This window comes from Diabrotica virgifera, chromosome 8, assembly GCF_917563875.1.
Source record: "Diabrotica virgifera virgifera chromosome 8, PGI_DIABVI_V3a".
Lineage (NCBI taxonomy): Eukaryota > Metazoa > Arthropoda > Insecta > Coleoptera > Chrysomelidae > Diabrotica > Diabrotica virgifera.
Genome location: NC_065450.1, coordinates 175,808,861 through 175,832,073, shown reverse-complemented (window position 1 = coordinate 175,832,073; position 23,213 = coordinate 175,808,861). Strand labels below are relative to the sequence as shown.

Below are 23,213 nucleotides of genomic sequence, written 5' to 3'. Positions count from 1 at the left end.
TTGTTTTCTTCCATCTTAAATACATGGCCTGCCCATTAAAGACGCTTTAGGCGGAGATTAAGGTAGTTCTTTATATTATACATATTTCATAATTGTATCTGATTCACCACCTGTTGTTCTCATCTATAGGGCCTAGTATTCATCTCAGTACCTTTAGTTCAAACATATCCATGCGGTTTACAGATTTTTGAGTCAATACGAGCCTTGTATATTCTGGCTTTGCCAGAAAACCAAAAACGCTAACGTAGTAGTTTATAGGAGCAGTACGGCAAAGTTTCCACTTCTGGTCTTATTGGCTCTAATTCAATATCATTTGCTGTAATTGTGGCGGGTGTGGCGATCAATATTAACCCCTGATGTTCTTGTAGGTCGTAAAATAAAACATGGATAAAAATACAGGAATATATTTATAAATTAAATACAAATGTTAACAAAACTAAGATACTTTAAGAATGCGTCGCAGCTTTAATAATGGCAGTAATCAAATCAGCATCATCCTGCTGAGTCCCAATCCACCACATGCACAGCGCATTCTCGTACTGCGAAGTGCTTCTGCTGTGATGCAGCGGATCCTGAGAGTGATGTTGTCCGGAAGCTGTAGCCAAAATTGGTCTATATGGATGAAGACTCACTCCATTGCAACAGTCATTGTGCAATCCCATCTGAAATTGGTTTAAAATATCAATACTGTTATTAAGAAAAATAAAAACACAATTACCAATCGTTGATTTGAGGAAAAATGTCACTGTTCCCCTGGCCTACTTAGATTAAAGATAAAAGTGTTTTATTGTTTAGGTAGCAATTAAGAAAAAGACTTATCCTGGCTCTAACTCCTCGGTAACGAAACGGTCATACAAGATATCCTGTAAATATGGCTTACTTATTACAAAACAAAAAAGTTCATTTAAAATATTTTAAAACTGGATCATTTATGCACATCAAAAATGAAATTGCTTAGATTAAGTCAATTCGCATCATTTTCCGTATAAAAGATTAAAACTAAACTTGCGTGCACAAATCGGCCCAGTTTAAACTTTTGACCTGAACTACACTGACCGGCACAAAAAACGGTCACCCCACAAAATGGGTCATTTTTGATGTCTCGAATTTCCTAAACTTGTCCGACTTAAGAGGATCGGTACGTATTTTCGGCTGCAATGCTACTCAAATGGGGATTCATTTTTTTCGAATCCTGAGAAAACTAATAAGTATTTTTGAAAAATTTAAACGCAGAATGAAAGATCACGTTATTAGCGAGGGCCGAAAGTCCCTGAGAACTTCTATAATGTTTATTTTAATAAGTTACAGGGGTGAAAAACTAAGAGAAAATTTAATGTGATTTTTAATTTCAAATATATCATTCAAAATAAACTTTTTATTTATTCTAAGGGACTTTCGGCCCTCGGTAATAATTTAGTCTTTCATTCTGCGTTTAAATTTTTCAAAAATATTTATTGGTTTTTTCAGGATTCGAAAAAAATAAACACAATGCCGTGGTAAAATTTTCCAAATCTATCTTTGTCTTACAACGCACTCAGCCGAATATAATATTGTCAGCATATATTGTCAGTCAGACACTGACAATCAGTGACAATTTTAAATATTTGACATTGCATCGGGAATATGTTGAGTTATTGATTAAATATTATTGATAGTGTATTTGATAAATAATTGATTTAAGACGTGAACTTAATAAAAAGTTATTTATTGTGTATTATTTGTGGAAGATCCAAGCACAGAATACATCAAGATAATATATATTCTGTGATCCAAGTATTTTGTTGTTAAAGATGTTCAAAATTGTAAGCGTTCCATAACAATATATTATTAAAAAATCACTTTAACACTTTTCCTCTTTTCTCGATCGAGTATTAGTCTTTGTTGTACAAATAAATTATTACAATCACTGAATACATAGTAAGTGAAAAAATTATCACATTTATTAACTGAATTAATAATTTGCAATTATAAAAATAACAGTTATCCAAGAACATTCAAAACCCATCTCTTTAAATTAATGATGACATTTTCAAGTAGAATGACATTCTAGTAATGTTTACATATCCGTATCAGTGTGAATTTTACTACACGTAATTTGCCGTGTAGAGACAGAAAAAGTAGGGATACACGTAAAATATTTGCGAATTATGTACCCATAGCCTTAAGTGATTTTTTTGTATACAGTGGAACCTCGATAACTCGGATTAATCGGGACCGCGGCCGATTCGGGTTATCGAAAATCCGGGTTAGCCGGAGAATATAGTAAAAATTAATAAATAACCTCCATTACAATTACAAAAACATGAAACACATATGCACAGTACACATCTAAATTACGTATAGTTGTATAGAGTGTAGAGTTTTGTTCATTTCTTGGTAAAAAACTCAGTCATACTGTAGAGATGTACCGACACCATAATATGGTAGGTCTGGATCCTGCGTACAAAAAAAATTGATAAATAGCAAGCTGAAAATTTGTTATTAGCTTAAGGGTGTCTAGTCGGACAAACATTAATATATGGGAACACTGGAACAGGGGAAGTTTTAACTGTGGAACAGGTTAAAAATTTGGAACGGTCAGACCACAAAAACGGCACATGTATTTTTTCCGACAGAACAGACTTAAACTCTCCGAACAGAGATTAAACTCTCATGCAAAAATCAGACTGCTATTTATCACCAAATTGGCGTTTTAATGAGTGGAACATGTAGAATATGTCAAATGACAGGAATTATGACAGGTGATAAATAGCAGTCTGATTTTTGCATGAGAGTTTAATCTCTGTTCGGAGAGTTTAAGTCTGTTCTGTCGGACAAAACAAATGTGCCATTTTCGTGTTCTGACCGTTCCAAATTTTTGACCTGTTCCACAATTAAAACTGCCCCTGTTCCAGTGTTCTCATATATCAAAGTTTATCCGACTAGACACCCTTAAGCTATTAATAAATTTTTAGCTTGCTATTAATCAACTTTTTTTTCATACGCGGGATCCAGACCTATGGTAGCATAATATCATATTATGATGCTGCAATAAATTTATTTTAAAGATTCGTCTTTATCAATCCTACCTAATGTTTCTTTTTCCATTGTCACTGCAACATTTTTACATTTTGTTACCATTACGTAGACAAAGCAAACACAATCTGAAGCACGATTACATTACAGAACGGAAGTGATTAATAGGCTGTACTACACACAATACAAGAATTTTTAAATAGTCACGTCTTTTTTAAACAATGCTAAGACAGTTTGACATAAATAAAGAAAAAGGAATACAGACAGGTGTCTGTTCTTTCCGATAAGCTGAGACGGTCGCTCTGGCTGCCGCCGTGTGCATGAATCATTTTTACTATTGTACTTATGTGTTCAAATTACACAAATACACATTATCTCTGAAATATTATTTGGCCTACATACATTTTTATTTGATAAAATTGTTAAATTGTTTATTTGTTAAATTTTTGTCTGATGAAAATCGGTCCGGGTTAGCCGGACTTCCGGGTTATCGGGGGCCGACTTATCGGGGTTCCACTGTATATGTTATAGCCTTATTCTTTAACAATATCGTTGTAATAATATTGTTGCTAGACAGGTAAATTATCATTGTATACAGGGTGTACCAATCAAACCGTGTTTTTTTCTCAAAGTTCACCACACCCTGTGGAATATTCTAGCGTTTATAAAATACTGAAATTAAAACCCAACTATTCCGGTGGTGTGTGTTGACGGAATTAATTAAAAATAAGTGTAACAACGAACAGTATTATATTTAAAATTAAAATCAATGGGAAAGTCCCAGTAGCTGGCTGTATACCATAATTAAAAATCATACAGAACAAGTAAAAACTTCATTTGTATAATGGTATAAAAAGTTTATTGAAAAACTATTAAAAAGTCATCCAAAAGGCTTCGCAAAACGTTTTCAATCTAGATCAGATCATCTTCAGTGCGTTCTGCTTAGTACATGAAACTAGCAACCTTATAGAATAGGTGACATCGAGAAATATGATTTACATTTTTAAAAGATGATGTTAGTAGCGACTCTAAGTCGATGTTAAACGATAAATTTAAGAGTGCTCAATGGGCAACATGATTCACTGCTCGATGGTAACGTGTGGTCATGGGCGCCCGCAGGATTTTTTTTCAGGGGGGGCAAAATAAAAAACTGTTGTATGTAATACTTATATTTTTAAAACGTTAAGAAAACAAAATATTGCAACTTCTTTTAGGAACAAATAACAAAACCACGAAAGCAACTCTTAAAAAATACAAAACAAAATATTATAATAAATGTTATTAATGCTAAAAGGTAATAAAAGTAATACCTAAAAGTAATACAAAATAGCATGCAATTTTATTCTTAACTAAAAACCAGTCTTCTGTTATTTTGACAAAATTCGTCTAGTATTTTAGTGGAAAAATTGGAAATATTTAATAGACGATTTCGATGGATACTCAACAATGCTAGCCCAACAAGTCTATCTTGTCCCATTGTAGCTCTTATCCACGTTTTAATCCTGCGTAAGGTGCTAAAACTCCGTTCAATTGTGCAGGTAGTACACGGCAAAGTAAGTAGAAGAATGCAGCTATCTTTGATAGCAGGAAAAAATTTACAGTGCTGAATAAGATCTTCAATGGTTATGTTCTCAGCTATTTGAGATTGAGATAAATACTCTCTCCAAATATTTAATTCGCTTTCCAAATTCTCAATGTTGTATAGATTTCCTACCTTAATTGCGAAAGATTTAACATCTAAAGATTTTATATTTTTTGGTAAAATATTAAACAAAGAGAAGGCGACTTCATGTTCTTTAGAAAATCTTGTTTTTAAGGCAAGAATCAGATGATCTAAATATGGTATAAATATAGATTTTCTAAAATAATCTTCTGCTGAATCAGATTCATAGTCAGATCTATGAATTTGTCGACCGCAAATTCGTGGTTTTCCCACTTCTATGTTGAGGGTCTCACAGATAGATAATGCATAGGAAAAAATGTCTGCAAAATTTGAATCAACCTCTGAGCGCTGTTTTTCACAAGTCCTGGTAATTAAATTTATGTGGTGATGAACATCTACAAAATTAATTGAAATACAAAACAAAGGTATATTGGGAATTAGGTTTCTTCTTAGAGTACTCTCTCTAAAAAATACTATTACGTCTTTAACAGTACCTATGGTATTTCGAATTTCAACTATTTTACTAATGTCGTTTATGACTAAATTTAACCTATGGGAGGCACAATGAAAATAGAATGCTTTTTTATACTTATCTTGTACTATCTTCTGAACCCCGTGAATTTCACCAGCCATTGTTGAGCATCCATCATAGCCCTGCCCTACAAGTTTGTCCATGTTTAAACCTGATGTTTCCAAAAACTCCAAAATAGAATAAGCTATGCTATCAGCGTTTAGTTTATCTAATTTCACAAAACCAAGAAACTCTTCTTTCACCGTAAAATTTTCATTTTCTTTGTATACATACCGTATACCAACAGATAACTGTTCATGTCCCGAAATGTCCGCAGTCTCATCAGCCATAACACTAAAATATTTGGAAGAATTTGCTTCTTCGACAATATTTTTTAATATTACATGTCCTGCCAATGAAATTATTTCATTTTGGATCCTGTGAGAAGTGTATTTAGAGTTACCACCTGCGTTCAACAAGTGATTCTCTAAAGTTGTATCACCAGCGTCTATCCTGAATTTTAAGAGATCCAAAAAATTTCCAGAATTTTTGCTGCTTTCTCTTAAAGGCATATCATGAGTTCCACAAAAAACTATTGTTTTTATAATTGGAAGAATTTTTTTTCTATTTTCCGCTACATTTATTTGCTTTCCCTCATCAATCAGAGACAATATATCTAGTTTTTTATTGGACATCACATCAATAAAATTTTTGGAACGGATAATTGAATCTTTATGCCAGGCAGAATTAGAATGGTTCTTGGCCTGCGTGTGGAAATCCCTGTATTTTATAAATGGCCTTGTTATAAATGCGCCTAAGGTACTACCGTGTGTCACAACAGGTGGGAAAACCACACAATACTTACAAAGGGCACCTTTAAGAACTTTGGAATAAACCAACCAGTCATATTGTTGAAGCCATTTGTGTACAAACGGCCGTTTATTTGGATCAACATCTTGCTTAAAATCATAGGTAGGGGACGGCGTATACGGACTTCTTAATATATCGTATTGGTATTTTTGTTTATCTTGAATCGACGAGGAATACAAAATTTCCAATGTCTTCTGATTGACCGTCTGGAAATATTCGGGCAATGGTTTCTTGTACATCAGGCTGATCTGCTGTCTCCGCTAAAGTATTTCTATTCGAAGAAGTGCTAGGCTCTGCTTTCTTTACTGCATGTTCATGTTCCCCTTCTTCTTCGCGTGCTATGTCACTACTTGAGCTAGGGATAGGGCTACGAGTTGAAGCCTTATTCTTTTTGGAATCGGTAACTTCCTCGAGGGCGGTTGTTTTTCTTTTAAAGAATGTTCGAATGTCCATTTTTTTCTAAAGAATAAACCAGCAAAACTATAGTCATGCAGTTTAAGGAAAATGTTAATAAATCAAATTAGCTGATAAGGATTGTGTTTGTATTAAATGATAGAAACCGGAAACCGCCCGTAAGGCTAACACGATAATAATAAAATAAAATACACTGCGAATCTCAACGCAAAGAAAATAAACAACGGCTGTGAACTCTGAGCGGCTTGACGAAAACAGGTAGAATGGTGGTGCGTGGCCGGATTATCTGTCACCATCACCACCACCACCATGTGATTGTGCTTGTGCTACGACGTTGCCGGTTGCATTCAAAAGGCGCGTAGGTTCGTAGGTATTCGACGTATTATATTTAATATCTTAGACCATGGTCTAAGTTTAATATAATATTATCTCCATAATTTTGTTTTTGGTTTATATACTTGTATAATATACCTTTTATGTCAACGTAAAGGTATTAACTTTTTAGGTTTGAGTACAGAAAAATATACAAAATAGTAGGAGGCCACGGCCCCCCCTGGCCCCTCTCTGCGGGCGCCCATGCGTGTGGTACTTGCCAGTTCGATGGACTGTGGGTCCCAGATATAATATACGATACCATAATTAAGCCAATACTAGTTTACAGGTGTGAAGTGTGGGTTTATCAAAACAATAAGAAAGCAAAATAAAATGACATTTAAGAAGCATAGTATGTAGGTGTAACCTGAGGACACTACATCCATGATGAGGAAATCAGAGAACTGCAGTTCAACCAATATAAAGAACACCTTTTGGACACTTAGTAAGAATTACATAATCAATAAGCAAGCGAAACCAATTTGGCAAACTATAAGTACCAAAAAGAGATCCAGATGACCATTCTGAAAGCGTGGGACAGTGTGGTAATGGAGATCCTAATAAAAAAAACTGGCAATAATGATAGTAGTAGCAAGAAATAAGAGGTTATGGTAAAAATTTACTTAAAATTAATTTACAACTTAACACCAACATGAAATCTGGCTGCAAATGATCTTTCCTAAGGAAAGTTATCTTGTCTACACCTAATTAGAGTTGGATATAATACAGTACCAAGAAAGTAAATAGTTATTAAATTTGATGCACTCGCCGTAATAATCGATGATCTTAAAAGAAATGGTACCAAGCAGGAGAGCTTTTCTACATTTTGTTTTTTTTTATTATATCAATGACAAGTTCTGGCCAGATTTGCATACACATTTAATCCTTGATGAAAAAGTTGATGATAAGTATTTTGACACAATGCGACTTTTTTTTTGATTATTGACTAATCAGAACAATCTTCAAAAGCAAAATAATCCAGTTTTAATCAAGCATCCCAAAATGTTTGTAAAAAATACAAACAGCGGCAAAATTAACGGAAAACCTTAAAAATGGGACTTGTTAGATGTCTCGAATTTCCTAAACATGTTGTCCAATTTGAATGATTTTTTTAGTATGTTATAGCCTTAGTATTTATGAAATCCGATGTAATGATATTGTTGCTAGACAGGTAAGTGTCATTTTATACCGGGTGTTACAATCATACTGTGTTTTCTTCCTTAAAGTTCGGAACACCCTGTGGAATATTCTAGCCTATATAAAATATTAAAATTAAAACTGAATTGCAGCCCTAGGCTTTTTTAACATTTTGTTTTTTAATTCATTCGCTTATGTTCGATAATAAAAGAGATATGTACTTTTATATTACAAATGAGGTAAAGTTTGTTTAGCAGTAAATGGTTGACTTCAATGGTCAATACTTGTACTGGTACAATGTTTGAATGCTTGTTTTTCTATAATATTAGCAATTAAAATACATTTAATTTATTTTAAAACTCATTTGAAAACATTAATTTCGGGTATATACGCAAAGCAATATATTTTACATCCTTCTTTTGTTTCTGTCGTTGTAATTATTGTACATTTTATGGATCCTTTGCTTTATTATAGGAGTACCGTCTAGTCAGTGTTAATTGTCAAAAGACCAACTCTGTCTACCTCGTTTGCTAATCGCTCCGGACTAGTCTTAACAATGGGCCAAGTCAGATAAATTTAATAATATTTACGACCGCACTAATTGAAGTCAACCATTTACTGCTAAACAAACTTTATGCTATTCGGTCTTGATCAATATCATTCCAAATGTCGAGAGCTACTGTTTCTTCCTCTTGTAAGGTTCTAGGAGGTGGCAAACGCTGTCGTAGTTTTCTGCCAATTATGTCACACAAACGTTCGATCGGGTTAAGATCCGAACTATGCGATGGCCAATTCAAAATCCGAAGATTTACCCGTTGTAAATATTCGATTACAATTTAGGAAAGTGAGGTCTTGCATTATCGTGCATTAGCAAAAAATTGTTACCAATTACCAATATAATGAGCCGATAGCATGCTAGCTAAGTCCTTCGCTATGTAATATCACTGCTTGAACACACTCATCGCGGGTCAAATTCCTTGTAGCGCGTTCCATTTCCACTAAACAACAACAAAAAATACGGACTTAATTGACTCTTTAAATAATAAATCTACTAATTTTCACAACAAACCAGACACTTTTTGACTGTTAACAATTTGACATACCTGTATTAAATTGGTAATCATAGCCTACTGTAGTCTTATCTATTAAACTAAGCAGAAAATGAGGATTTATTGATGAAAAACATGGCTACTTGTTAACGTACCAAACTTTTTTATTATCCAACATAAACAAATGAATCAAAAAAGAAAATGTTAATAAAGCCTAGGGCTACAACTGAGTTTTAATTTCAATATTTTATATATGCTAGAATATTCCACAGGGTGTTCCGAACTTTAAGGAAAAAACACAGTATGATTGTTACAGCCGGTATAAAATGACATTTACCTGTTTAGCAACAATATTATTACATCGACTTTCTTAAATAATAAGACCTTATAACATACTAGAAAAATCACTCAAATCGGACAACAGGTTTAGGAAATTCGAGACATCTAATATGTCCCATTTTTTAAGTGTTCCGTTAATTTTGTCGCTGTGTGTATATTTAACGAACACATAATACTGGTTTTAGTAACTAAAAGTAAATAAATCTGTCTTTCATTCAAATGTACTAACATATTTGAAATGGTTATTCAACTTACTTGCATATGAACTGTAGGATATGTTTCTTCACTGACATTCCACACTTGGACCTTACCATCTGTCCCACCAGATACCAACCATTTACCATCAACACTCAAGTCAATATTGATCTTCTGATTGGTATTAACTTCTCGTGTTAAACAGAACATAGGTCTGCCGGGTACCTAAAAGAATAAAGAATTAGTTTTGGGTAAAGTTAACAATTTGACTTATCTTTCTTTAAGTGCAGTAGAAGATTATTTCTTACACGTAGATCCCAGCAAATTATTTCTTTGTCCTTTCGAGCTCCACTGTACAAACGGAAACCATCTAAGGAGAAAGCCATTGTGGTGATGCCTCCTTTGTGACCGTTTAATTTGCAGAGATGGCGGAATGTGCCATCGCTTTGAGATACCAAGTCAATTGTATTTTTCCATGTACCTGAAAATGTTCAATGATAATTTGGTTACTTCATCATAGTCCAATCAACAGCCATTTTCTCGTGGAATTTTGAAAACCGAGGTTGATTTCCTTGAAAATTTGGATTTAGGTAGTAATTATAACCTTTGTCAAAATCTACCCTATGCCGACCTGCGCTTTTACCCTGGGGGTGAGAACAACCCCATCTAGGGGATAAAATTTTTTTAATAAAAATAACTATGGAAATCGAGAGATTGACCAATTCTGAATAAATATTGTTCTATAATTTTTTTTGCAAAATTGACACTTTCCAAGTTATTTGCGATGGAAACTATGCTTTTTTCATTGAAAAAAATCACGTTTTATGCTTTTTCTCATGAGCATCTTTCAGTGCGTCACAGTTTTTCGATTTCATTCTAACACATTAAATTGTATGTGACAGAAAAAAAATGCACGTCGGTGATTACATTTCATTTATACATTGTGACATTTATAACATTTATTCTAGTTGTCAATAGATGGCGCCATAATCGAAAAAAAAATTATTTGCGAATTATATAATATATCTGCGAATATAATCTGTACAATTTATAAGACTATACAAATCAAAGAAAATACCATTTTATAAATGCAATAATCACAATTGATTTGTTTTTATGCCAAATTGCAAATAAAATGTGACAACTGTCAGATTTAACTAAAATGTCATGTCACTAAAATGTATATTATCACGGACTTACCTTTTTTTCTATCATTTGTGAAGCACTGAAAAATGCTCATGAAAAGGAGATTATAACGGTTTTTCATGAATAACTTAAAAAAAATTAATTTTATAGAAAACATGAAATAATAAGATTGTAGCTAATAAAAAAAAACAAAGAGATTCGCGTCTGAAAGACCTATGTAAACCCAATAACGACCGAGTTATTGCTCTTTAAAGGATGGTTATTTTCGAACAACATCGAAATGGAGAACCTTTAATCTCAAATAACTAGAATATGGTGCAATTTTTTGGAAAAACTTAAGAGATATCTTTTAAAGTTTATTAAAATACGTTTCAAATAAGCTCTGAAAAAATATTTTTGGATAAGAACTTACTAACTTATGACGAAAATAAAGTCGCTCTCTGCTTTTTTCTTTTTGAAATGTAAAAATTAAACCCTCGTCGTTACAATCCTAAAAGAAATGAATAGCTTCCCACTTGAAATTAACTTTATTTAGGTACAATTGATACGATCCGTGTAATTTGATTGGTTTGGAATGCTTAGTTTAGAAAAAATAGTTGATTAAATCGAAAATGACATTTTTAAAATAAAAAAAAGTGTATTTTTCTTCAATCTAAAAGTATTCATAATATGAAAAAATGTTTCAAATATTAATTGTAGAATTTATTTTACTGAAAATTTTATTTTTGTTGTTTTTGTATCATGAATACTTTTAGGTTTATTTAAGAAAAATGCACTTTTTTTTAAATTACAATAATGTAATTTTCGATTTATCGACACCCCCCATCGAACAAGGTTGTAACTCAGTTTTAGCGATTTTACAGGAGAGGCAAAAAACGAAAACATGACTTTTTAAAAATTTGTAGCGAAATAATTAGACTCTTTTACAAATGTGATATATTTATATCATAATAAGGGATTACTGTGAGATGTATGTTTTCTAATTTTAATCACTATTGAAAATCTTGAGTTTGATTGAGATACAACCTCGAGATTAAACATGAGTATTCGTAGAAAAGGGTTGTAAGCCGCATAACAACCATTTTACACTCTCTGTGTTAATTATTTTTCCCGTTAAACTATTAAAAGGTTGTATGTTTTGAATTATTTGCAGTATAGCTAGGAGAAAATGAATTTTTAAGGGATATTTAAACAAAATATCAACTAACAGTGTTTTGGCCTCATTAAATTTATTTCATTCGAAGTACCTGGCCTATTTTCTTGCCCAGATATTGTACTAAATTTTTTGTTTTCTCTTTAATTACCTTTCGTTAGTACTAACTAGTCGTGGTCGTCAGTAAGTAAGAACAAATTGAATTGTTAAGTCGTTTCCTGTAGTTATCAAGTGTCGCCAAAAAACGCCGGTTTCAGTTATAGTAAAAAATAAATTAACCCTTTCTCCCTCCTTCCTTCACCTTACTAATAACTGAAGACTTCTCGACCTACCAGTTAAAATAAGGTAAGAATTTTTTTGTTATTATTTCCATACAGTCCGCTTTAAATTCGATTGCGTAATAGACCAGCATAGCCCAATCGCCACCCCATAAGTTTGGCCTTCTAGCCGGATCGTCTTGAATCAATTTTTTGTTGCTTTGCCGGTTCAAGATCTGATCTATCGTATTTTTCGCATTGGATAAATTTATTTAAAATTATAATTGTAATCGGTATAGTATATTTGTCGTGTTAAAATCTAATTAAATCGTAGTGTACCCTTTTTTTGTCGTGTATCGAAAAACCTTGTTCTTCGGTCGACTATAGTTGGAACATTGAATTCGTGTTTTTGCTTCTGAACCCATCGCTTAGTGAAATCGATTTTGATTAAGTAAATATATTTGATTTGGATATTTTGCAAACCTAAAAATAATTTGTTTGGATTTAGTTTAATAAAATTTTAGTAATTGTTGAAAAAATATATACACCTAACTACTATTCTTGACATATTTTGGGTTTTGTTCCATTTTATTTCTTCATCATTGATAATTTTTTGAAAGAATTTCAATATTTATTATTAAACATGCCTAAAAGTCAAAACGAACTAAAATTGGAGCGATTATGCTCTAAACGTGAAACTATCTTTCGTAGGGCTCAATTATGTTACGATGCCGGGTCGGCCTTAGAAAAAGATCCAGAAAATGCCTCAAAAATGCGTAACTTTGCAGTTAGATATAGTACTTTCGAAAAAACTCTATCAGAATATGAGGAAATTGTTCAAGATATCGTTATATTAAAACAAGAGATGGAGCCAGATGCTGGCGTTGCATACCATACGCATTTAGATGCATTTTATGATCTCTACTCCAATATTGAATATTTAGCTTCATTATTAATAAATAAACCTGCTGTTTTGAGTAATAATCCCAATAGTACTAATAATTCTACTATTAAAATGCCCAAATTTGAATTAGTTAAGTTTGATGGTGAAGATATATCTCTGTGGCCTGTTTTCTATGAAAATTTCAAACAATTTGTTCATAACAAAATAGAATATCCCAAGTCCGATAAGCTACAGTATTTGTTGAGTTGTATTTCCGGGAAAGCCTTGAAAAGCTGTAGCTCAATAGAACCCATTCCTAATAATTATGACATTATTTGGAATATGCTTGTTGAAAGATATAATGATAAAAAATATTTGTTTAATCTCTATATGGATCGAATTGTTAATTTTCGCGGTTTGCAATCTAATAATCCATCATATTTGGAAATATTTTTGGAAAAGTTTGATACTAATGTTTCTGCACTAAAACGATTAAATCTCGAGTTTAGTTCCCATTCAAACCATTGATTCGTTGTCGTATTATATTCCCCATCATTGTGTTTTTAAATCAGATAGCCCTTCCACTCCTTGTAGAATAGTCTTTGATGCCTCTATGAAAACTAGTAAAGGACCGTCATTAAATGAAATTCTTTATAAAGGTCCAAAATTACAAAATAATCCTACCACAATATTGTTGAATTTTCGTCTTTTTCCAATCGCAATTGTCGCTGATTTGAAACAAATGTATAGGCAGGTTAAAGTGGTTGAATCTCATTGTTCGTTTCAAAGAGTTTTGTAGAGATTTGATACCAATGATCCTATTTCTATTTTCCAATTAAATACTTTAACTTTTGGAGTAAAAGCCTCACCATATCTTAGTCTCAGGGTAATAAAACAATTATGTAATGACGAATCTAAAAGTTTTCCTGATGCTATCATCCCAATTTTAAGAGATATGTATGTAGACGATTTTATTAGCAGTTTTCCAAATGTTTCTGAAGCTATAGTTACACACACTCAGTTAGTGAATTTGTTTCAAAAAGGTGGTTTTAAATTAACCAAATGGATGTCGAACTCGAACGATCTACTATCGACAATCCCCGAACCCCTTCAATTGGTCAAAACCAAACAATTTGATAAGTCAGTCTCCAAAGTGTTAGGATTGCAATGGGAAGAAAAATGTGACAATTTTAGTTTTGGGTTAGAAATACCCTCATCGACCCGTTGTACAAAAAGAAACATGCTCTCACTTGTTGCTCGTATGTTTGATCCCTTGGGATTCCTATCTCCTATAACCCTCTTGCTTAAAATTTGGATAAAGAAACTTTGGACTCTAAAGGTAGATTGGGATAGTACCGTACCAAAAGAAATCGAAATAGCATGGGAAAAGTTTCAAAATGAATTTCATGTCCTATACAAAATACAAATTCCACGCCATATAGCAGTTACACCTAATTCGTCGTTGTCTTTTGTAGGATTTTCAGACGCAAGTGCTGCTGGATACGCAGCCATTGTTTATTCCAGGGTTGTTAATTGTACAGGTCAAGTTAAAGTTACTTTACTGTACTCTCAATCTAAAGTATCTCCAATGTCTAAAATAACTCTTCCTCGATTAGAGCTTTGTGGAGCGCTTCTTCTCTCAAAGCTTCTTTCACATGCTATTGAAACTTATTCTCCTAGACATAATATTGATAAAATTTTTGCCTTAAGTGATTCCATGATTGTATTAAATTGGATAAAGTCCTCAGAGAAAAATCTCAAAATATTTGTTCAAAATAGAGTTGTTACAATTCATAAGATGGTTCCGTCAGAGTATTGGTTTTTTGTTCCTGGAAAGGAAAATGTTGTTGATTGCGCCTCTCGAGGTTTGTTTCCTTCTTCGTTAGTCAACCATTCCACATGGTTTACTGGTCCAAATTGGTTACTGTTGGAGCCAGAATATTGGCCTATTCAGTCTGTCAACGGACAGGAAATTATGATTTGTGATTCTGAATATAGATCACAAACCTTCTTTGGTAATGTCACTCGTGTAATTTCTCCGCTGTATACTCTTATTGAATATTTTTCCAGTTGGTCGAAACTTTTAAATTCCACAGTATACGTATTGAGATTTCTTAGAAAATTGTCTTTAAATAAACGGATATCTCTATTTGATTTAAAAATTGCAGAAATTGAATTAATTCGAGCTGTCCAGCAAAAGCATTTTTCTGAAGAATATAAAGCCCTTTCTCAAAATCTCGTTGTAAAATCTTCCATACGTCGTTTGAATCCATTTATTGAAAATGGAATAATTAGAGTAGGTGGACGTTTGTCCAACTCCCAATGTAGTTTTGAACAAAAACATCCGATTTTGTTGCCCAAAGCCGATCCTTTAACCATTTTGTTAATAGATTATTTCCATAAATTGCATTTACATGCTGGAGCGTATTTGTTGCAAAATCTTCTGAGAACAAATTATTGGATACTATCTAGTCGTCAGGCCATCAGAAATAGAATTTGGAGATGTAATCGTTGTTTTCGTCTTAATCCTAAACCTACCTATCCTATGATGGCTGACTTACCCGCCGTAAGAGTCAATCAGGCAAAAGCCTTTTTACACACTGGTGTAGATTATACTGGTGCGTTTTCCATTACTATAGGAAAATATCGTGGCGTAAAAACTCAAAAGGCTTACGTATGTTTGTTTGTTTGTCTAAGTACGAAAGCCATACATCTTGAATTAGCCTCCTCGCTCTCTACAGATTGTTTCTTAGCCACTTTCAAAAGATTTTTATCTCGTCGTGGAAATTGTAAGGTTTTATATTCAGATAATGGCACAAATTTTGTGGGTGCCAAGAGAGTCCTCGATGAAATATATCAATTAACTACTTCAAAAACTTATAAAGATGCATTCCAACAGGAACTTAATAATACCAAAATTTCTTGGAAAATGAACGTACCTTATGGCAGTCACTTCGGTGGTATTTGGGAAAGCAATATAAAAAGTGTAAAACTTCATTTAAATAGAGTTGTGGGGAATCAAATCCTTACTTACGAAGAATTTTTAACTGTTCTGACACAAATCGAGTGTCTTTTGAATTCGCGTCCTCTTTGTGTTCAAAGTAACGACCCTGAAAATCCAGTCGCGCTGACTCCATCGCATTTTTTATGTACAGAACCTTTAGTGTCATTACCCTCGATGGATATTGATCTTGATAAAAATATGAGTACTTTGAAAAGATATAAATTATTAGATTGCATTGTTCAACATTATTGGAAAAGATGGCATTCAGAATATTTGTCTTCTATGCAGTCTCGTTTAAAATGGAACACTAACTCGAACCCTCCCAAAGAGGGAATGGTAGTTATAATAAAAAATGAAACTATCCCACCTTTACAGTGGCCTCTGGCAGTCATAGAGACTTTGTATCCTGGAAAAGATGGGATTGTTCGAATCGTAAAAGTGCGAACCAAGCACGGTAGTTACATGCGCCCAGTCGTTAAACTGTGTCCTCTACCCAGTCAATAAACTGGAGAGGATTTTTTTATTTTATTTGATAGTTAAAATTTTAGTTTAGGGTGATGGGTTCATGTGCAGACTTAGCATATTAAAATTAAATTAGTTTTCGTTGATTTTTCGTTTATTTTAAAAATAAACTCGGGGGGCAGGATGTTTTGGCCTCATTAAATTTATTTCATTCGAAGTACCTGGCCTATTTTCTTGCCCAGATATTGTACTAAATTTTTTGTTTTCTCTTTAATTACCTTTCGTTAGTACTAACTAGTCGTGGTCGTCAGTAAGTAAGAACAAATTGAATTGTTAAGTCGTTTCCTGTAGTTATCAAGTGTCGCCAAAAAACGCCGGTTTCAGTTATAGTAAAAAATAAATTAACCCTTTCTCCCTCCTTCCTTCACCTTACTAATAACTGAAGACTTCTCGACCTACCAGTTAAAATAAGGTAAGAATTTTTTTGTTATTATTTCCATACAGTCCGCTTTAAATTCGATTGCGTAATAGACCAGCATAGCCCAATCGCCACCCCAAACAGTTTTCACAATTTTAATTGGAAATTATAAATTTTACAATAACAATAATATTCTATCACTATGAAAAAATCATGGTATAAAATATCTCAAATTTTTCGCATTTTTATTGCGTATCTGTAAATATTTAATTCTAGACCATTTTACTTGATTACTTTAGTCTTTTACTATTAATATCTACATCAAAATTAACATGTGTGTCCTTAAATATAGTCCGTCCGCTATAACTTTTCCCATGCGGTACGATTCATTTTCAATCAAATTAAGTCAAAACATAAATTGAAACGAACGTCGATGTGTATATAATATACACATCGACGTTCGTTTCAATTTACATTTTGTATACTGTATACTATATACTACACACATCGGCGTACGTTTCACTTTCTGTTTTGACTTAATTTGATTGAAAATGGAGCGTACCGCATGGGAAAAGTTATAGCGGACGGACATATGTTAAATTTAGAATTTGGTTCTGATTTAATTCAGTTACGGATTTAGGCTTGCCTGATGCTTTTGCATATCGTATCATGGGGTGCGTTCGGACGACCACAGCGGCTGGACAGCTGAGCCAGCAGTAGCTGTCAGACGTCACCGCTGGAAGTCAGCCGCTGAGAGATTTACTAAGCTTTTCCTATCATGGCTGGATACAACCACTCAGCCGATTTCTGCTAACAGTCAGCCGCTATGGTCGTCCGAACGCACCCATTGTTATCCATTGGTCTGGAGCATATACGACTTAATGTTTTTTCAGTTTTTCTATAAGGGCATGCATTGAATCACCCTCGTTTTGTGAATGTGCTATTTCGAAAAATACATGTGTAATGTTAATATTACACTGTTTCACTATATGTAGAAGTATGTAGCAAAAACTATTCTATATTTAAATTATTTTGTCCACCGCAACTATCAAAATGGAAAAAGTCTTTAAATCCTTTTTTTATTTTCATTTTGATAAATTGACTTACGAGATACACCATATGTTTAAATACTTAATAAATTAAACATACGTGCAACAAAGTTGTAACTCATTTAACAACCTTGTTAATCGTCAAGTATAAAGAAAGTAAATATTTAACATAGGGATTATCCCGTGTTAACGCTAAAATGGCACACACAAGTTAAAATACAACTTTTTTCAATGGAGTATTAGCCAAACTATTGAGAATTAAACTATGTCGTTTATATTGACGTGTGCGCAATTTTTTGCTGAATTCGCCTAATCTGAAAATAGATGTAACTTGAGTTACAACCTTGTTCGATGGGGTGTCGTAATCAACTATTTTTTCTAAACTAAGCATTCCAAACCGGTCGAATCACATGAATCGTATCAATTGTACCTAAATAAAGTTAATTTCAAGTGGGAAGCTATTCATTTCTATTAGGATTGTAACGACGAGAGTTTAATTTTTTACATTTCAAAAAGAAAAAAAGCAGAGAGCGATTTTATTTTCGTCATAAGTCAGTTAGTTCTTAAGCAAAAAACTTTTGTCAGAGCTTATTTGAAAGATTTTTTAATGAGCTTTAAAAGATGTCTGTCAAGTTCTTCCAAAAAATTGCACCACATTCGAGTTATTTGAGATTGAAAGTTCTCCATTTCGAGGTTCTTCGAAAATAACCATCCTTTAAAGAGCAATAATTCAGTCGTTATTGGATTTACCTAGGTCTTTCCGACGCAAGTCTCGTTTGTTTTTTTATTAGCCACAATTTTGTTCTTATGATTTTTGTATAAAATTAAATTGTTTTAAGTTAATCATAAAAACGGTTATAAAACGCGAGTTTTATCAATGAAAATGCTTAGTTTCAATCGCAAATAACTTGGAAAGTGTCATTTTTTTAAAAAAATTTTAGAGAACAAAATTTACTTAGAATTGATCACTCGATTTCCATAATTATTTTGATTAAAAAAATTGCATCCCCTAAATGGGGTTGTTTTCACCCCCAGGGCAAAAGCACAGTTCAGCATAGAGTAGATTTTGAAGAAAAGTGTCGACAGAGATTGAATTCAAATTTTCATTAAAATCAGTGTTGGTTCTCAAAATTTCACGGTTTTACAGCTGTTTACCGCTGATGAGTGGTCTATTAATACACATCATCTGTTTAACCTAGTTTAATATCTTAAGCCTGAATTAACCCGTCAGTTGCTGTGGCTTTAACCCAGACTGCAACAACCAAATCAGAGTAGAATGGAAGAAGAATGGAATAGCTGTTACTTGGACTGACTCTCAGAGACATGATTATAAACGGGGAAGTAAAAAGTCACAGATGTCATAGAGCGCATTGCATGGCCGAAGTGGAACTGGGCAGGCCATGTGGCCAGAATAAATGACAGGCAGTGACACAACAACTTGCATATTATTGACACAACAAAATTCTGCACGTATTTGATTTCACAAGTTTAGGTCTACCGTTGCAAATAAAAGGTGGGGGTGACTGGGAACCTTCTTATGAAAAAATGGCTGTAAATCCGGTTCTGCTAAATCGAATTTTGCATACTTGGTCTTGTTGAAAACAGCTCTTTTTCGTCAATGTAAGAGTCTTATTTTCGAAATAGCCTAATAAGTAATATGCCAGCTAGTAGGCGTTATTTAATTATTTTCGGAAATCTAGTTTTCTTTGGAGAATATTTAATACAAGTATGCATTTTTAATCCTGTATAACAAAATTAGACCAAATTAGCAACATAATACCGAAAACCGCATGTCGATACCTTTTTTCTATCTAGAGATATCTTAAGAAACGTGTAAATTTTAAACAGCTGTTAATGTCACCGGTAAACGAAGTTAAGGAAAAGTAGTGTGCTATGGAAAAAACAAAGAATTATGTTCCAGATGTAAACGTATACAATTAATTAAAATAACAATAAGACAAACAACACTATAAAATATAACAAAAAAATAAAAGCAAATACTTAGCGACGACCTAATGTTCAAATTGTTGCCCATCATTTTCGATGCAAGCATTTACTCTTTCAAGAGTAGATTGAACAGCAGTCTTAATTTCTGCTTTCGCAATGCTTTGAATGGCGTTTCGTATTCTCCAGATTCTAGATAATGTTTTCTCGAGTAGTGGGCCTAGCGGCAGAAAAAAGGTATCGACATGCGGTTTTCGGTATTATGTTGCTAATTTGGTCTAATTTTGTCATACAGGATTAAAAATGCATACTTGTATTTAATATTTTCCAAAGAAAACTAGATTTCTGAAACTAATTAAATAACGCCTTCTAGCTTGCATATTACTTATTAGACTACTTCGAAAATAAGACACTTACATTGACGAAAAAGAGCTGTTTTCAACAAGACCAAGTATGCAAAATTCGATTTAGCGGAACCGGACTTACAGCCATTTTTTCATAAGAAGGTTCCCACTCTCCCCCAGCTCTTATTTGCAAACTTGTGAAATCAAATATGCGCAGAATTTTATGAAAAATACGATGTTTGGATTTCCAGCGCCCTTTCATTAGGTAAATTTTGAAAAATTTTGATTTTTTAATTTTTGATATTTAATTACGCACTCTAGTGGTGGACCTACAATTTTATGAAAATAATTTCCAGGCTTTTCCCGAGGCAACTTTGGTTATAAATATTTTTTTCTCAAAGCTGTACTATAAACCCTGAGATATGGCCTAGAGCCATTCTTATTGGGACACCCGGTATAGTGCCGACAAAAAAATCTTTACCAAGTGAATAAAATGCATAAATCATGATAATTATTATTTTAATTTTACAAATTAATACTTTATAAGGATATTTAATTTTGGGTTCTGTGGCAGTTATGGAAGGGTTCAACATTACTACAGACTTAGATGATGTTTTTTAAGAGCTCCAGAAACAGGTTTTCTTTCCGGAACAGTCTCAGAACGCTACGACGCATCCGACCGTTTCAATTGATACATGAAACACCAATATCACATGCTATGGTAATTACAGAGTTCCCTTTCTCAAATAACGCTGAAACACAAACTTTCTGTTCATTTGTAAGTTTCTTTCGCCCAAAGTATTTACTTCAGTTTTTTAAGAAGTTACTTTGGTTACTGATTACTTCGTTACTTCGTACCAATCGTATCAGAGCGAGTAACGACTATTGTATCTACTTTGATTACTCTGATTACTTTGTTACTTCGTACCAATCTTATTAGAGCGAGTAACGACTATTGTATCTACTTTGATTACTCTGATTACTTCGTCAATACGTACCAATCGTATCAGAGCGAGTAACGACTATTGTATCTACTTTGATTACTCTGATTACTTCGTTACAAAATACAAAAGTAACAAAAGTAATCATAATAATCAAATCATTTTTATCCCTTAAACAGATCGGTGAAGGTCGTTGTTATATCGGAATACCTATACAAAATACCTACCTACTGAGAAATACGATTCTCGATATGATTACCGGTACTCAAATACAAAAGTAATCATAGTAATCAAAGTAACGAATACTGTAAATGATTACTTTATACAATAGTAACGATTTGTAACTCGAAAGTAACTATAATCAACATCACTACTGTATACAGAACCATTTTACTTGGAGTTCGTATCATCTAGAGTTGAACTGGATCTTGAACATTTGGTTTTGGGAAAATAATATATTGGGCTGTAAATGATCGATCTCCTATGAATTAGTATAGGTTGTAGTATTAGATTAGTAAGGACGTAGCTTACAAATACTTATAAATCCAAAAATATTAGAAGTACCAAAATACTATATTTAATGATATATTAAACATATCACAATAAATAATGGTTTTCAAAACTAGAGCGTACATGTCATATACAATGCGTGTCTTGTTTCATAACATTTCGGTACACTTTATGTCAACCTTGCATAAGCAGCAGTTTGGTATAAGCATACTTGACCCAGTAACATGGTAATGTGTTATACAACCTTAATGATATAAAAAGAAAAACAGGAGATTCGGGTATTCGGGTCAGTCACTTAACAATAGTAATCTCAGTTACGCATAGTAAACGGTATCCCCAAGCAGAGCTAAGTAAATCGCAGTACATCTTCAATTAACTACTAATCCAATCATAATTGTAACTTGTAAATAGTGTGGCACCAATAATGATGTAAAACAGAGTACCTATATGTGTATTCTGACTCTCCGCACTGGCTAATATGGCAGAATGTCTGCCCCAGTTAAGCTCTACCCACTGTTCCACCATATATAAGGTCTTTGTTATTTATTTTAAACCAAATTCTAATTTCTAGTTCAAATTTAAACCACTACCAAAATCTCTTTGATTTCTTTGATTCATTTGAATGTAACTTTAATAATGTCATCTTTATAGGTGACTTACGCTCGGTTTCATAATCAGTTAAAGTGGACTTGTTGTTTTAAGTTTTAAGTTGGTAACTTTATCAATGCAATTCATATGGGTAAATGTCAACGTTAAAGTTAACTTTAGTTAATGTTCACTTTAAGTTGATTATGAAACCGGGCGTTAAACATTACACCAAGACCAAACTCACAGCTCACCAACTTGAATGATTTTATGGCAGTATAGTGTAGGAAACAGAGGTTGAACCTTGCAAAATGGACACAAGTCCGGTTTTATTTTTTTTTCTGTTATATCAAGGGGTGCTTATTATAAGACTTTTTCTGAAAAAATTTCGCCCCGGAACCCCCCTTTTCACCCCTTTAAAGGGGGTAATTTGTGGTTTTTGCGGAACGTAGCCCTTCCTGTACCTTTTACAAAAAAATAATTCTTTTATAGAAATATGAAGAGGACTATATTTTCTACGATTTATTTCCCAACAGCATATGTCTATCACCCACCGTTTAGTGGGGATGGGGCCCCAAAGTTGACAAGTTTTTAAAAAAGATGTTTTTAAAAAAAATATATTTTTCCCTAACTGTAACGGAAATTAAGAAGAAATTCTGCGGCAATTATTCACAAATAAGTGACTGATTTTTTGGTATAGGTTTCACTTAAGGATAATTGCCCTATTTTTAATTACAGGGTGTTACATTTTAAAAAACCCCTTTTTATACCATCTGAACCGTTTATACTAGAGTAAAAAGACTTTCAGCGATTACCCGTGTACTGGTGCTATTTACAAATTTGTTTAATGCACCCCCATTTTTCCCCGGAACCATCCCAAAAAAAAAGAAGAATTAATAAATAAAGTGATTTTCTTGGAATCCTTCACACACAATGCCCTTTATTAATATGC

The 23,213-nt window shown here is 33.1% G+C and overlaps 1 protein-coding gene across 3 annotated transcripts in view; it reads right to left on the bottom strand.

Annotated features, from left to right (window-relative positions):
* Nucleotides 1-388: 388 nt before the first annotated feature.
* The window catches only part of LOC126890514 (telomerase Cajal body protein 1 homolog), a 44,427-nt gene continuing 21,602 nt past the window's right edge, over nt 389-23,213 (bottom strand). For 2 of the 3 annotated variants that reach the window (XM_050659510.1, XM_050659511.1), the window contains exons 4-6: nt 9,874-10,046; nt 9,626-9,790; nt 389-662 (exon numbers count right to left, since the gene is read on the bottom strand). In XM_050659510.1, the coding sequence (XP_050515467.1) occupies nt 447-662; nt 9,626-9,790; nt 9,874-10,046 (554 nt within the window). In that variant the 3' untranslated portion in view covers nt 389-446. Of the gene's footprint in view, nt 663-718; nt 864-9,625; nt 9,791-9,873; nt 10,047-23,213 lie in introns of all 3 variants that reach the window. The other variant, XR_007700345.1, reaches the window with a different exon arrangement.